A 16,496-nucleotide genomic window follows, 5' to 3' on the forward strand; every position below is an offset into this window, starting at 1 on the left:
TTTACTCCTGCCTGATGCTCCAACTGTTTTAACAGCTTTTTATGGGGTACTGTGTCAAAGGCTTTTTGGCAGTCCAGGAAAATGCAGTCGGGCCACCCTTCACTTTCCTGCCTAATTTTTGTTGCCTTGTCATAGAATTCTATTAAACCTGTGAGGCACGATTTACCATCTCTGAACACCTGTTGGTGGTGTGTTACAAAGTTATTTCCCTCCAGATACTCTACGAACCTTTTCCTCACGATCTTCTCCATCACCTGCATGGTATACAAGTTAGGGAAACTGGCCTGTAGTTCAGTGCCTCTTGCCTGTCACCCTTCTTGTATATTGGGACTACGTTAGCTGTGTTCCTACTTTCTGGTAAATCTCCTGTTTCCAGTGACCTGTTATACACCATAGAGAGTGGTACACTTAGTGCTTCTGCACCTTCCTTTAGTATCCATGGTGAGATTCTGTCAGGCCCAACAGCCTTTGTCACATCCAGCTCCAACAGACACCTTTTGACCTCATCACTGGTGAGGTCAAATTCCTCCAAGGTTGCTTGGTTTGCCTCCTCCTCATTCAGTGCAGGGGCTTCTCCTTGTTCTATTGTGAAGACCTCCTGGAATCTCTTGTTGAGTTCTTCACACACCTCCTTGTCATTCTCTGTGTATCTGTTCTCCCCTTTTCTCAGTTCATCACTTGTTCCTTCACTGCTGTTTTCCTCCTGATGTGGCTGTGGAGCAGCTTTGGTTGGGTTTTGGCTTTACTCGCTATGTCATTTTCAAACTGTCTCTCTGCTTCCCTCCTCACCCTGAGGTACTCTTTTCTGGCCCTCTGATATCTCTCCCTGCTCTCCGGTGTTCTGTTATTTCTGTACTTTCTCCATGTTCTTTTACTCAGTTGCTTCGCTGCCATGCATTCCTGGTTAAACCATGGGTTTTTCTGTTGTTTTCGTTTTTCTCCTTTTGAACGGGGATAAACCTGTCTGCAGCTTTCTGGCACTTCTGGGTGACAAAATCCATCATGTCCTGCACATTCTTGTCTCTAAGTTCTGTTTCCCATGGTATTCCCCTGAGGAAGTTCCTCATCTCGTCATATTTTTCTTCGGTAATTCAGTCTTTTTCCCTCTACTCCCATCCTTGGATAGGTTATCCCTACCTCCACCAAGTACTCAAAGGTCAGTACACTGTGGTCACTCATTCCTATGTGGGCTTCAACTTTGACTTCCCTTATTTCTGACTCATTCAGGGTGAATATCAAGTCGAGTCCAGCTGGTTCATCATTGCCTCTCACTCCTGTGGGTTCCTTGACATGCTGGCTCAGAAAGTTCCTAGTGTGTGTGTGTGTGTGTTTGTGTGTGGGTGGATGGTGTATGGTGGTGGGGGGATTGGCGGTGTGATCTTTTGATTCTAAGGTGACAGAAACTAGTACCTACATGAGCCGTATTCGTCAAGATTCTTTACTTTCTTTAGCTAGTATCCAAGACTACTTGTTATACTAAAAACACTGTACACACAAAGCCACAAACACTGGAGTGTGTGTATGGGGAGGTTAGGGGGAGAGATATTGGGAGGAAGGGAGAGGAACAGAAGAGATCTATTTGTGTATGTTTAATGGGGGAGAGGGAGAAGGAGGAGGGTGAGAAATTGGAGGTATGGTCAGTTGTCCAACAGTTGTCAACTAAGTGTCAAAGGCCGCTATCTAGCCAGTTCCCATAGGGTAGTGTTTTGGGTAAGATGGGGTGGGAAAGAAGGGGGTGGGGGGGGTATCCTGTTGCTGGCGTGATGTTTCACATACGTAAAAACCATTTCGTATTTTGATTTACTCCATCCCTTTACTGTGTGTGTGTGTGTGTGTGTGTGTGTGTGTGTGTGTGTGTGTGTGTGTGTGTGTGTGTGTGTGTGTGTGTGTGTGTGTGTGTGTGTGTTTGTGTGTGTGTTGCTTGTGTGTGTGTGTTTGCTTGTGTATGTGTTTGCTTGTGAGTGTGAGTGTCACGAGGGTCCCCTATGTGTCACACTTCTACCCGGAATGAGCCACTTTGTGAGTCTAAATGTATATGATAAACTGAACAAGATTTCTCTTATAATTAACCTTACTGTACATCAGTTAACGACAGGAGCAGGCAGCACTCACCGGCCAAAACCGTCCCGCTCACCAACCATGTGAGTTTATAATGATGTCCTTATGTCGTGGGCCTCGGTGGATTCGTCGTCTCTCCACGTGGTGTGGAGTCCCACTCTTCCACTGAGTGCCAGTGGATCGGTGCTGGTGGTTGTTTCAGTATGCTGTATCCTTTCGCCTGTTGTGTTACCGTTCACTAATTTACTGTATCACTGTTCTCTATAGCCCAATTATCCTTGATACAAATATGTAAACATCGGCCTCGTGGCCCTGTGTGGTGACTCTCCATACAAGCTTAGTGGTTCGCTATGGTGAACACAAAAGTAAATATTTATATATAACGTGTATATATAGTGTAATAACAGCAAAAGGAGTATGTTGGGAGGAGCCATTTTGGTGAGGAAGGGAGTGAGGCTGTCGTCTGCTGGCTGGTGTGTGACATGTCATGCCATGTATTGTGGCTACTATGCTGTTTGGACACCATACCAGCCTAGTTGTACAATTATGGTGTATAAAAGATTAAGATACTTATATAAAACGTGTGGATATAGTTTAATTAATGCACAAACAGTATTGTGGGAGGAGGAATGCTGGCGAATAAGGTGTTGAAGGAGTGAGGGAGATGGCGTCTGCTGGCTGGGTCTGGCAGTTCACTCTTGTTGTTTGGACTCACCATTCCAGTTTTGTGGTTCGCTATGGTGGACACAAATGTATATACCTATATATAACCTGTGTATATATAGTGTAATAACAGTAAAAGGATATGCTGGGAGGAGACATTTTGGTGAGGGAGGTGTTAGTGTGGGAGGGAGTGAGGCTGTCGTCTGCTGTGTCACTTGTCATGCAGATTCTTGTGGCCACTATGTTGATTGGACATCATACCAGCTTTGTTGTACAATTATGTTGAATAAAACATGTAGATACGTATATATAACGTGTGTGTGTATATAGCGTATTAACAGCATAAACAGTATAGTGGGAGGAGGATTTTTGGTGAGTGAGGTAGCATGGTCTGCTGGCTGTGGTATTGGCGGCCACTATATTGTTTGGACACCATACCAGATTAGTAGTACATTTGGTTTACACATTTTTATTATATAAATATAACACATTACACACTATTGAATTATATTACTGCAAAAAAGTGAGAAAAAATCAGAGACATTGAAATAATTAGGTAATAATGTCGTTGTGTCAACTGTTGCCTGCCGCGAGGTAGAGAAGACTGTCAGAGGACACTTACTCTGTCAACGCTTTAATTTTGCCAGACTTTCCGCTTTATTGCAGCCAAAATATGTCACTACGATTTGATTTTGATTTTCCCATGATCAGGGAACACAAATGAGCATTTTTATATGATGAAACAAAAGTTTTTAATAATATAATTTCTTGCGCCTGGTGGTGTTGAAGGCTATTAAGGCAAGCGCCTCCCAGGGGTTATTTATTAAGTCTACCGTTTAATTATGGTAAGATTTAAATATAAAACCCCAAAATGTGTGAAGGGAAGTTTACTGGTGAAAAAAGTTATAAAATGCACTCTGCTGAAATGTAATATATACAATTATTTAATTTTAAATTATTAATCAAATCAATTACAGGTAGATTTCCCCCAAATAATTTATGGACCTTCGAACTGGATGAACCAGAAATGCTACACTGGTTCATCAAATACAGAAATTATTGGATCTTGAGCAACAAATATAATTTACAAGCCTTTGAACCTAGATGGGTACTTAATGATCCTAGATCACACTGGTCCATCAAATTAAATAAACCAGTCCAATGAATCAATAATATATTAAACACATATCGCCAGTCATAGACTGGTCAGTAGCCTAGACTCACAGCCGTTTCGTGGAGCTTATCCACCAAATTCGTGGAGTGTGATATCCATGGAGTTTTATCACATAAATTAAATAAAACCAAATTGTGGCTTTATTTTTAGAGTTTATCTACTAGATTGTGGTGTTTAATTTCGCGAAAGTCACTAATAAAATAATTATTACTACCAAAATAACACCGGTGGTTAATGAGAGGCTACCAACAACAATTGTGTATATAATTTATCTAAGAAGAAAAGTATTTAAAATATAAACTAAAACTCCAATTAAAATATTTTGCACTTTGTGTCTATTACACAATATTCTAGTAGCTAGATCCCAACCCCTTTTAAGGGAAGCATTTTACCATTGACTAGTGTTGTTGGAAATTTCCAACACTAATAAACTACTATTGTATTATAATAAATCATTATCATTATATACTAACTACAGTAGTTACTAATTTCACTAACGGTAGTGTCAACATAAATTAACCATTGCATCTGCGTATTAATGCTAGAATTCTCATGAAATCAAGTAGCAACATTGCGTCAGATAATGTCCAGTTAGACACATTTATTACCAATGGATTAGAGAATTGAATGTGGTTCTCTAAAATTATCAGTATTCCGTGTAATAATTACCTACGGATAATATAACTCCCAATAATCTAAAACCGAGAGTTATTAACTGAAATAGTTATGTAGTAGCAGTTTTCTCTGTTACGTGTGAATGCCATGGAGAAAATAAATTCTTCTCCATTTCTCGTTTAACACCATAAAACGAGAATATGATAATATTTAAATCCCTACAATTGCAACCCAGTTCTCGTTAACGTATTACATCCATAATTGCGCGGAAAAGAATTATTCGTGATTAATAATTTCTGTGGTGAATGCGAGAGACGGGTTGAGGGAGGCGGCGACGCCATTGTGCGAGAGAAGGCATCCCTGGCGTGAAGAGTGGGAGACACGTGGTAGTGACTGGGGAATTTATCGGCAAGAATTACGTTGATACTCGGTCAATAGTTAATAATTACTTATTAACGTGTTCTATAGTGCTCAGCCAGTTAATAACGTCAACAATTGAAGCCAAGACCCGTAATTACATGTACACAGCAGTGGACGCCAGGGACTGGCTGACGCGGTTTCGGCAGACCTCAGTATTTAATACGCTCATGTTAAGTATATGTTTCTCGATTGATGCATCATCCTAGATTATATATTGTGAGTAGTCTGTCGTCATATAGCGAGGATACCCAATATACAACGTTAGTAAAATTTCGACAATTTCCTCCGTTTTCATGAATATTGAAAATAAAACGTAGCCTATTCAAATGCTACTTAAATTTCTCTAATTTCAGCGTGTATACGAGGAGTCATCAAGTTGTTTCTCATCATTCGTGATATTCACCTCGAGTTCTTTCTTTGTGGAGATCCTGTGACCACGAGGACGAATGACGAAATGATGTTACAGAAATCGTCTTAAAGACATTTTTTCGTACAAATTTATTTAATATGATTATTGATTCTTATATAATTCCTGTAGAATCTTTACATTGAATAGATTATTACCAGAAATGATGATTGGTAATTAATGTGTTTTGCTCTGACTGTTGCTCAGTAATTCATGATCTTTAATATTCACAATTTGAGTTCTCATATTTTGAATCTATAGTAGTTTAGATTAATTATATCCTTTACTCAACAATGAACTGGTGGCGAACCACACTGGTTCCTAGATATATATGAATTTCTAGAAATACCCCCCAATGTAGGTCTTTGAGGCTCTGACTTTAATTAATTAATAATACATTCCATTCATTATTTCAAGTGATTATTCTCTTAATGATTATCCATAGACACTGGTTCTCTAGTGTTATTCTAATGATCACTTCTATTAGTTTTCCCTCTTTTCTCAAAAGTGGGTGGTCCTTCGATTTATTTAATCCAATAAGTAAATAATTGAATATATGAGTTAAGCCCCAGATATCTCACAAGTGTTGAACTAAATACTGATCAACCTAGTCCCATTTATATTACCATAGCCTAGTGTTGTACTAAATATTGAACAACCTAACACCATTAATTAATTATGCAGGCTCTTATATCTGGTGGGATCAATACCAGCACAAGTTGTGTTGTGTATCAATAATTATTTTCATATTTTATATATATACCTATAATCATATCACCGTTTAGTGTTAATGAGTGTCTCTGTACCAACTAAACACGATAAAGAAAGGCTAACTTGCAGTACTCCTACAGGGACACACCTATTTACTGGCAATCAGGGATAAAGAGATGCAATCACCTGTTCGACACACAAAGAAGACAAGTAGTAGTAAGGAGGGTATACAAAGTGGATATGCAGCTGGTGCCACCTGGAGGGCCAGATTTTACACATTATGAGTTAGTATGTTATTATGCCATATTTTATTATATATCATTTAAATACATTGCGCAATGGCAATATTCTTATGTCCCTTTGTACAAAAAACTGACAACCACTTTTTTTTCTCTCTCCTTTGTTTCTATTCGGATTTTGTTGTGACTTCTACATCTTGGAGAACGCATATCTGTCACTAAGCATGTGAAGTTGTAACGAAATTGGTCAACATGTTAAATCGCGCTCCCCGCGCGCCACCCCCTCAACGATACGATTTGGATCCCAGCGTTTCACAGGAGCGCGCGTTAATTCCGAAAAGTGTATACTCTCTTCAACTTTGTCACCTCAATTCTCGTTCTACAAGATTAAATTTGGTATCATTGTGTTCGAAATAGAATTCTCTACAGCACTAAATGCATATAAACTCCAAAAGCCCGGCTAATTACCCGCAGCAAACAGAGAAAGTGCGAACGAGTTACCCAGGAGCACGCAAACGCGATAAAATGTTTTCGCTATTTTCACTCTGGTCACCTCAATTTTCGTTCTAGGTCTTTCATTTTGGTCTGAATGGTTCACAATAGAATTCTCTAGAGAAACATTAGCATATAAAATAAAAAACCTGGTCACGCTCCAACCGCCGACGAGTTGAAGACGAGCCATGTGTTAGCCATGAGTGAGCGCTCAGACGCCTTCCAGCTACACTCCCAATTCCCGCCCACAAATGTTTAGTATTATTTCCTGGTGATAATCTCAATTTTCGTTTACAGCGCTCATTTAGGTATGAAAATGTTCCTAATAGAATTCTTTAGATGGATAGTGCATATAAGGGCCAATTGAAGAACAACATTGCCTGTACAATACGGGAAAGTAAAAAAAAAATAATAAAATTTTTGTACTTACCACCTCAGTGTTGTGTGTTGAACATGACATGGGTTGAACATTTGTTTTATCCACTCCACCTGCTCCTGGAAAACGTTTCTTGCAGGGTCAACCCATGTTTTGTATAGGTGGAGTGGATGGTGGGCAAGCATTACTGCATGGTGCAGTAACTGTAGCATGGTGCAGGACACAATGCCACATCACACGTCTTGCACTTATAGTGTGTGTCCTTCCTTTTACCCGACAATTTGCACACACGACACCTCAGACGCTTCTGTATCTTTACTTGGGTATGGGACAAGTTTCTTTTGAGGCGGTATGGATTATCCACAATACGGGGTCTTGTTGCAGCAGAAGCACCACTAGTGATAATCACAGCCTCGTCTTCTGACTCAGACGATGAAGGTAAGTCTGCAGGTACAGGTGAAGTGAATAGTGGGCGCCTCACACCTGAAGGTCCTGCTGTTGGAGGTCTGGGTGTTGATGGTCCTGGTGTTGCAACATTGGCTCCAGTGGCATTGACATCAGCAGCATGTGGGATGTCATCATCTTCCTCAGGCCAGTTACTTGACTTATAGAACAATAGTGCAGCAATGACTTGTTCATGGAAATGGAGTAATGTCAGTTTCCTTCTATCTGTTGTATAGTAGTTGCACATCACAAAAGCATTGTAGATAGCCATTTGCACGAAATAAAAGGTCATTTTTTTCGTCCATTTGTGTGTTTTCCTTGTGAAGTGATAATATTTGATCATTTGGTCAAAGTGATCAACACCTTTCATGTTTGTATTGTAGTCACAGATTGCATTCGGCTTGTTGACAGTTACCTGCTGCACTGAGGTTGTTCCATCACGATTCCGTACTCGTTTTCTACGTTGAACCCGTTGTGTTTCTGCATTGTGGCAATTTGTTATGAGTGAAACAATTCGTTTATCTTTCCACAAAATTATGAAAGTATTGTCCTTGCGTTTGAATAAAGTTTTATCTACTGGCACTTTACCCTTTGCTTGCATCTGAAGAGATTTAGGTGCACCACGCTGCAGTCTGAGGGTACCACAGGTGTATACCCCTACTTGAAGCAGTGCCTCACTCAATCTGACCGAATTGTAATAATTGTCCATATATAAATGGTAACCTTTATCCTTCAGTGGTTCAATCAAGGCCATAACTGTGTCAATCGTCTTTCCCAACTCCTGAATAGATTTAAAATCATAAATGTAGCCACTGGTGGCTTCAGCTAGCATGTAGAGCCTTATTCCGTATTTATCTGGTTTATTGGGATTATAGGTCTTGAAAGATAGACGGCCACGCCATGGCATTGTCCCTTCATCCAAACTCAATTTTTTATTGGGAATGTATATTCTCTTGAATCTATTCAGGAGATATTGCATGAGTGAGCGAACTTTGATAAGTTTGTCAACTCCTTGGCCTGGTGGTATGGACTTATTGTTATAAACATGGAAATATTTAGCAATCATTTCAAATCGCTTACCAGTGATGAAGGTGTTGAAACATGGTATGTGCCAGAATCTGCCTGTTTGCCAATACATTCTAAGTCTTGGCAACGGGAAAATACCTATCAAGATCGTCAGTCCCAAATATCTAGCAATTTCTTTCACTGTCACTGGTTGCCATCTGTGCTCTGTCCTTTGCCCAGTACCTGCCTTACTTTGGGAAGCATATAAATTTGTTTCATAGGCAACATATTTCAGCAATTTTTGAGTCAGAAAGAGTTGAATGAAACCAAGAACAGTGGAAGGTACAGGAACAGTCAAGCCTGGTGTACCTGTAAAATTGTCCACAAAGGGTTCAGTATTGTCACTACACCATCCATCATCAGAATCTGTTGGTGCTGGGGTACGTGTGGTACGTCTGGTACGTCTGGCTCTGGGACGAGCTCCAGTACCGCGCCGTGCACGAGTGGCGGTCTCGACGTCAGACTCCTCACTTTCATCACTATCAAAATCCTCATCGGCCGTCTCTGTTTCTAAATGTTCACTACTTGCATCAGTATCAATACCGACATCAGTTTCATCACTAGATGACCCAGACAAATCGTCAAATACAGCCTGAAACTTAGAGGGAGTTAGTCTCACATGCTTGTACTTCTCCTGTACACTACTCAGCTTCTGCTTTTCACGCCTTTCTTTCGCAATTTTCTTCCTGGAAGGGCCTTGTTCATGATCACTATCCATCGTGGAGTAAGCATAGATAGTTTTTAAAGCCGCAGTAAGAAATATAGCCACGGAAAATAACTGAAATGTTCACACGTTTGAGACGCGAGGGGAGGTGACACCGGTCACAACAGTGGAGCAAAAACAATGGGCCGACGGCGTGTGCCGCGCCGCCTGCGGCCACTAGGCACAACAAAGAAAATGGGAAGACATCGGCGCGCATTTTAAACCCAGTCCCAAAAAATCGGATAAAAACCTGATTTTTGGCGAATTTTTAAAGCGGATGACGCAATGCTGCGTCATCCCCGGCATTACCGACAGTAAACGGATGACGCAATGCTGCGTCATGCCCGGGCGAAAGTGTAATATTAATAATGTTATATAACATATATAACAAAATAATAGGTGGCAGAATTTGTGACTAATTTTTTGGGGCAGATATATTTACAGATTTCAGATTCTATTATCTTTGTCTCATAAGGTTGTATTGATGAATGAGGAACATATTAGGGCCTTATTACTTTTATATGGGCAATAGTTACCACAATATATATGTTTGTTAGAAGAACATAAGAATGAAGGTAATTACAGAAGGCCTTTTGGCCCATATGAGGCAGCTCCTATTTATGTCCACCCAATCTCATACATATATATGTCGAACCTACTATTAGACAGTTAAGGAGCACAGTGTCTGTTATACAGTTATCCCTAACGTATACCTATATATTTTTTTTTGGGGGGGGGGGAAGTAATGTAAATATGGTGAGAATCGGTCAGAAGCTGAATTTTTTATCAGGTCTCAAATTTAAAATTCCTGTTTTAGAGATAATTGAAGTTGAAGTTATTGAAAATGAATAATTCGAATAATGCTAAGGTATATGGATGCCTTAGAATTAAGAACTTTGCACATAGTGTGTAAATATGGTGGGAATCGGACAGAAGCTTAATTTTTTACCAGGTCTCATATTTGAAATCCGGTTTTAGAGATAATTGAAGTTGAAGTTATTGAAAATTAATATGGTAGTTCTAATTAAAGAATTTTCTTGTATGTTTTAGTAAACATTTCTTGGGATTTGTACTCGAGTGTGTGAAAGTTATAGGTCAATATGTGTTTAGATGAAGTTTAGGTTTATGAAAAATCAATTCAAATGAGATTGTTGAACAGACAACTGTGCACTTTATATGTAAATATGGTTCGAATAGATCAGAAACTCGATATTTTTATGCTTATTACAGTTGAAACTCTATTTATAGTCATAATTGAAGTTGAAGTTATCGACAATGAATAATGTAGTATTCATTAATTTTCTTGTATGTTTTAATAAGCATTGTTTAATATTCATACTCAAATATGTGAAAGTTGTCGGTCAATATGTGTTGAAATAATGTCAAGAAAAAATAACCAAAAAAAAACAAATATAAAGGTAATTATAATAATTAAAATTATATAGGGGATATATTTAGGGGTCTACTTTATGTAAGTGAAAAGTCCTGATCTTGTCCCTAATCATCGAAACCACCAAAAGAGGCAAAGAAAACTGAGCTTGAAATCTGTGAAAAAGTGAGCCCAAAAAAATCAAAGTTCTGCAAGTTGTAACTGATTTATTTGTTGACCAATTTAATTTTATCTTCACATAGGTATTATTTTAATAATAAAAGGATAGACTGGGAGATAATAAACAGGGAACTTACAAACATTCCATGGGGAACTGTTCTAAATAATACAAGTCCTACAGAAGGAATAGAAAAACTGACTTCAGAAGCGTATCAAGTCTGTCTGAAACATGTTCCTTTGAGGAAAGCCAGAAAGAGATCTAACGTAGAAAGAGAGCGCAGACGACACTATAAACGCAGGAAAAAAATAACAGAACTGCTTATGCAGACACGAATTTCCCATCAAAGAAGGAATAATTTAAATAGGGAGATTGAAGAAATCGAGCGGAAATTGAAACACTCATATGAAACTGAAGAAAGGCAGTTAGAACAGAAAGCAATTCAGGAAATAAAGAAAAATCCAAAATATTTCTTCTCATATGCGAAATCAAAAGCAAAAACCACTGCCAGTATTGGACCTATTCGTACAAATGAAGGTTCATACACGGAGGATGACAAAGAAATTAGTGAAATCCTAAAAAAGCAGTATGAGGACATGTTTAGCACTCCAATAAACAACATGAAGGTGGAAGATCCAGACAATTTCTTTATGCGGGATATTCATACCCCTGTAAATATAACTGATATAAACACGAGCGCACTAAATTTTGAAAAAGAAATTGAAAACATGCCCATGCACTCGGCCCCAGGTCCAGACTCATGGAATTCAATATTTATAAAGAAATGCAAAGTGCCGGTAGCACAGGTACTCAGTATAGTGTGGAGGAAGAGCCTGGACACGGGGGAGATACCAGATGCACTTAAAGTAGCAGACATAGCCCCTCTACACAAGGGAGGGAGCAAAGCACTGGCAAAAAATTATAGACCAGTTGCACTAACATCGCACATCATAAAAGTATTTGAGAGAGTGATTAGGAGTCAGGTCACCAATTTCATGGAGACCAATGACCTTCACAACCCAGGCCAACATGGATTTCGAGCGGGAAGATCGTGCCTCTCACAGCTACTTGAGCACTACGACAAAGTCACTGAGGCATTAGAAGAGAAACAGAATGCTGATGTGATATACACGGACTTCGCAAAGGCTTTCGATAAATGTGACCATGGCGTGATAGCACACAAAATGAAGTCAATGGGAATAACCGGTAAAGTAGGACGCTGGATACTCAGTTTTCTGTCAAACAGGACTCAGCGAGTAACTGTCAACCATATAAAATCTAGTCCAAGTGCAGTGAAAAGCTCTGTACCTCAGGGTACAGTCCTTGCACCGCTGCTTTTCCTTATTCTCATATCAGATATAGACAAAAATACAAGTCACAGCTTCGTATCATCCTTTGCAGATGACACAAAAATCAGTATGAAAATTACCTCGGCTGAGGACATTGAAAAACTTCAAGCTGATATTAACAAAGTTTTCGACTGGGCATCAGAAAATAACATGATGTTTAACAGTGATAAATTCCAGGTACTCAGGTACGGTAAAAATGAGGACTTTAAACATAATACAGAGTACAAAACACAATCAAATGTACCCATAGTAGGAAAACAGCATGTAAAGGATTTGGGAATAATAATGTCTGACGACCTAACGTTTAAGGAGCATAACCAAGCAAATATTGCGACAGCCAGAAAAATGATAGGATGGATTACGAGAACTTTCAAATCCAGGGATCCCATCACAATGGTTGTACTCTTCAAGTCACTTGTGTTGTCCCGTCTTGAGTACTGCTCAGTACTCACTTCCCCCTTCAGAGCAGGAGAGATTGCTGAAATAGAGGGAATACAGAGAACATATACGGCACGCATAGATGCAATAAAGCACCTAAATTATTGGGATCGTCTCAAAGCCCTCCAAATGTACTCACTAGAAAGAAGACGAGAGAGATATCAAATAATATTCACCTGGAAGATACTGGAGGGCCAAGTACCAAATCTACACAGTAAAAAACAACGTACTGGAGTGAACGACATGGAAGAAAATGTAGAATAGAACCAATGAAGAGCAGAGGTGCCATAGGCACAATCAGAGAACACTGTATAAACATCAGAGGTCCGCGGTTGTTCAACGTTCTCCCAGCAAGCATAAGAAATATTGCCGGAACAACCGTGGACATTTTCAAGAGGAAACTAGATTTATTCCTCCAAGGAGTGCCGGACCAACCGGGCTGTGGTGGGTATGTGGGCCTGCGGGCCGCTCCAAGCAACAGCCTGGTGGACCAAACTCTCACAAGTCGAGCCTGGCCTTGGGCCGGGCTTGGGGAGTAGAAGAACTCCCAGAACCCCATCAACCAGGTATCAACCAGGTAGGGACAATTACACACTCTCCAGGATGTAGAGGTTACACCAAAATTTGATAATAAACAAAGGAGAAAAAAAAAAGAAAAAAGAAATTTCCCTAAAAAAATATATTTGGGGACATTGGTGCAAGTAACAGATATTAACATTGGGCAATGTATTTATATGATGTATAACAAAATAGAGCAAAATAACATACTTACTCCTTACTATGTGTGTTGTTAAGTATTACGTAGCAATGATATAATGGCACCAGCTGCATATCCTCCTTATGGAAACTTCTAACTATTTTTCTTCTTATTTGTACGTCGGACAGGTGCTTGTATCTCTTTATTACTGCATTATTCTTCAGTTCCTGTTATTAGGAGCTGTTCCCCTTATCAACAAAACGTTCTTCGGTTTAAAAAATTCGTCTAAAATAAATTTCTGAAAATATTTTAATGAAACTTTCACGACACTGAAGATAATAAGTTAGAGATTTGTTTAACATTTATAAGTAATTTTTACATAATTTGTTTATTTTTCGCTTCTTGACCCCTAAGGCTGAGCAGCCTACGGGTTAATGTACAATAACCTCGGAGGTAGTATTTTAGCCTGGTGATATAAAACTGACCCTTGGCTACTATCATTAGTAATTGCTCAAGATTATAAGCAAGTACCCTACTTACATTAGTAACAATATAATAGGCCCTATAAATTCCAACCAAGCAGTCAACATAGCTGATCTAGAAACAAAACTGAAAAGGACCCAAAACGACTTAAGGGTCACTTAACAAGGCAGATTAATAAATGCCATGATCTGTCACAACAAACTCCAGTTGAACATATTAAACTAGAAACCTACTTGCAAGTTGTAACAAGTAGAGCAAGTCAAACGCCAAACAGAAAGTATTTGGCTGAATTTGCCAACACCAATGCAAGTACTGGTGTATTATATGGTATTATGGATGATCTGGCAAATTATGAGGATGACACTCAAGCCAGGTTAAAGCCTTTTGTCAAATTAATTACCCAGAGTAAAGCCACAAAAAAAAGCTGCAACTAATACTACTCGTCCAGAAGTTAAACGACCTTCAGTCAGTTTACCCACATTCTTTGGAACTGAGGATGAAAATTGGGAAAACATCTGGAATTAATTTGTTGATGCTGTGGATTCTAAACCCAAAATTCTTAAAACTACCAAATTCACATACCTACGCAGTCAACTTAAAGGTGAAACTGAAAAGGTGGTAACAAATTTAACCCTAAATAGTGACAGCTATGATCATGCAGTTTAGCTCCTTAAAGATAATTATGATAACACAGAGCGAGCTGTCACACATTTAGTTTAAAAATTTTTGACTTGCCCCCAACTAATGAAACCACTGACTAACTCCAAGCCTTCAGATTGTAGCTTGAATCATTACAAAAAGCACTCAGCCTTAAAATTAAGGTTGATATAAATAGTGCTGAGTGGTTAACTAAAGTTAACGTATGATGCAAATAACCCAGTGAGACTATGGATAGGTTGAGTTCCCTGTATAGCATATATTCTCTGACAGTTCAAGAGATTACAAAAGGTTTACGCTCTGTTGTAGAATGACAGCGAGCAAATACAGATAGTAAACCAACAACCAAACCCTCGTTAATCACCAATAATAAACCACAGAGTATACCCAGTACTGTAACTAAACATAAAACATCTAACTCCTCTCCACAAGGGAAATTTGGCAGTGTGGGCACATATGCATTGTGGTCCCTCAGAGTCTTGTAGCGAGTAGATTAGGTCACTCATATACTAGCTCTAAACTCATTAGCCTAATGAGAGAGTAGCACAACTCTCAGTAGCACTAATGACTAAACTCAAACCTTTTCTCTAATTACAGTTAACATTCCTTCCAACCTATTGGAGGATGATGAGGGGAGGTGTGGTCTAAACATATAAGCGATCGAGAAGCGAATAATCATGAGAATAATTTCCACAGTGATTCAGTGAACTTCAGTTCATACGCTTGGGAGTTACCACACACTTTCTACCTCAAGAATGTAGCACTCGACATATTCAGTTCTAACCGACCCCAAGACGCTTCAACTTCGATACAGAACAGACAGTAAACTCAGACTGCATCGAACTCTGTGTCAAAGCCAAAGCATCTTGGGGTCGGTTAGAACTGAATATGCCGAGTACTACATTTTGAGGTAGAAAGTGTGTGGTAACTCCCAAGTGTATGTAGTGAAGTTAACTGAATCACTGTGAAAATTGTACTGATGATTACACACTTCTTGGTCGCTTATATGATTGGACTACACCTCATCTAAACCTAATCCAATAGGTTAGAAGGAATGTTAACTGTATTTACGGAAATGATTTGAGTTTAGTCATTAGTGCTACTGAGAAATGTTCTTCTCTCTCATTAAGCTCATGAGATTGGAGCGAGTATATTATTGGCATAATCTACTAGCTACAGTCTACAGTTACTGTTTCACCCAAGGTGTTGACTCCCAAATGTGCTGTAGGCTGGATTACATGTTTATTCTGTAATGAAGAACATTCCATATACCACTGCACTAATTACCTTGACCGTACTACACTTGTAAAGCGACTCAAGGAATTGCATAAATGCACTAAGTACCTCAGGTTGTTTAACACCGATACATGTACAACCCAACTGCAAACCTGCAACAGATGCGATAAAGGGCAAAACTACTCAGTACTGTGTGGAGACATAAAATTAAAGTTCCCAAAGCCAAGGTGGAGGAAGAGGCTTCCATCACCCGTGTCGACAAAGTCTAAGAAAAATGTGACTTTGCCAACTGCTCACCTTACAATAAAAAAAACAGTATGGCTGAGGTCAACACCCAAGGATTTTTTGACCAACGGTCCCAAAAAACATTTGTCACCCAGGAAGTGGCAGATAACTTAAAATTGAAACCTTTTGCACAGGAAAAACTAAATATAACAGGGTTCCTGACCAACACAGGACCCCACGCCTGAAAGTGGTCCAACCATAAGTATATTTAGGCGGTTATGTGCGACCTGTACAAGCCATTGTAGTAGACAAAATCCCATCCGACCAATATGATCATGGTCTAGGGACAACAGCCAAATAATTACAAGAAAGGGGAATTAAGTTGCCTGATAACAAAATCACGTCTGACCACCTCTTCAGCATTGGATTCCTTGTACGTTCAGAATATTACCATAAATTCTCACTAGACAATTCATCACTCTAAAGAGCAGGAAATGA

At 39.2% G+C, this 16,496-nt stretch overlaps 1 protein-coding gene across 1 annotated transcript; it reads right to left on the reverse strand.

The window, feature by feature from the left end:
* Positions 1 to 7,338: 7,338 nt before the first annotated feature.
* LOC138366975 (piggyBac transposable element-derived protein 4-like) lies at positions 7,339 to 9,381 on the reverse strand. Its single transcript, XM_069328383.1, has one exon. It carries the CDS (start codon positions 9,379 to 9,381, stop codon positions 7,339 to 7,341), a length of 2,043 nt encoding a protein of 680 aa, XP_069184484.1.
* Between the last annotated feature and the right edge of the window lie 7,115 nt (positions 9,382 to 16,496).

Source organism: Procambarus clarkii, chromosome 21 (genome assembly GCF_040958095.1).
Source record: "Procambarus clarkii isolate CNS0578487 chromosome 21, FALCON_Pclarkii_2.0, whole genome shotgun sequence".
NCBI lineage: Eukaryota > Metazoa > Arthropoda > Malacostraca > Decapoda > Cambaridae > Procambarus > Procambarus clarkii.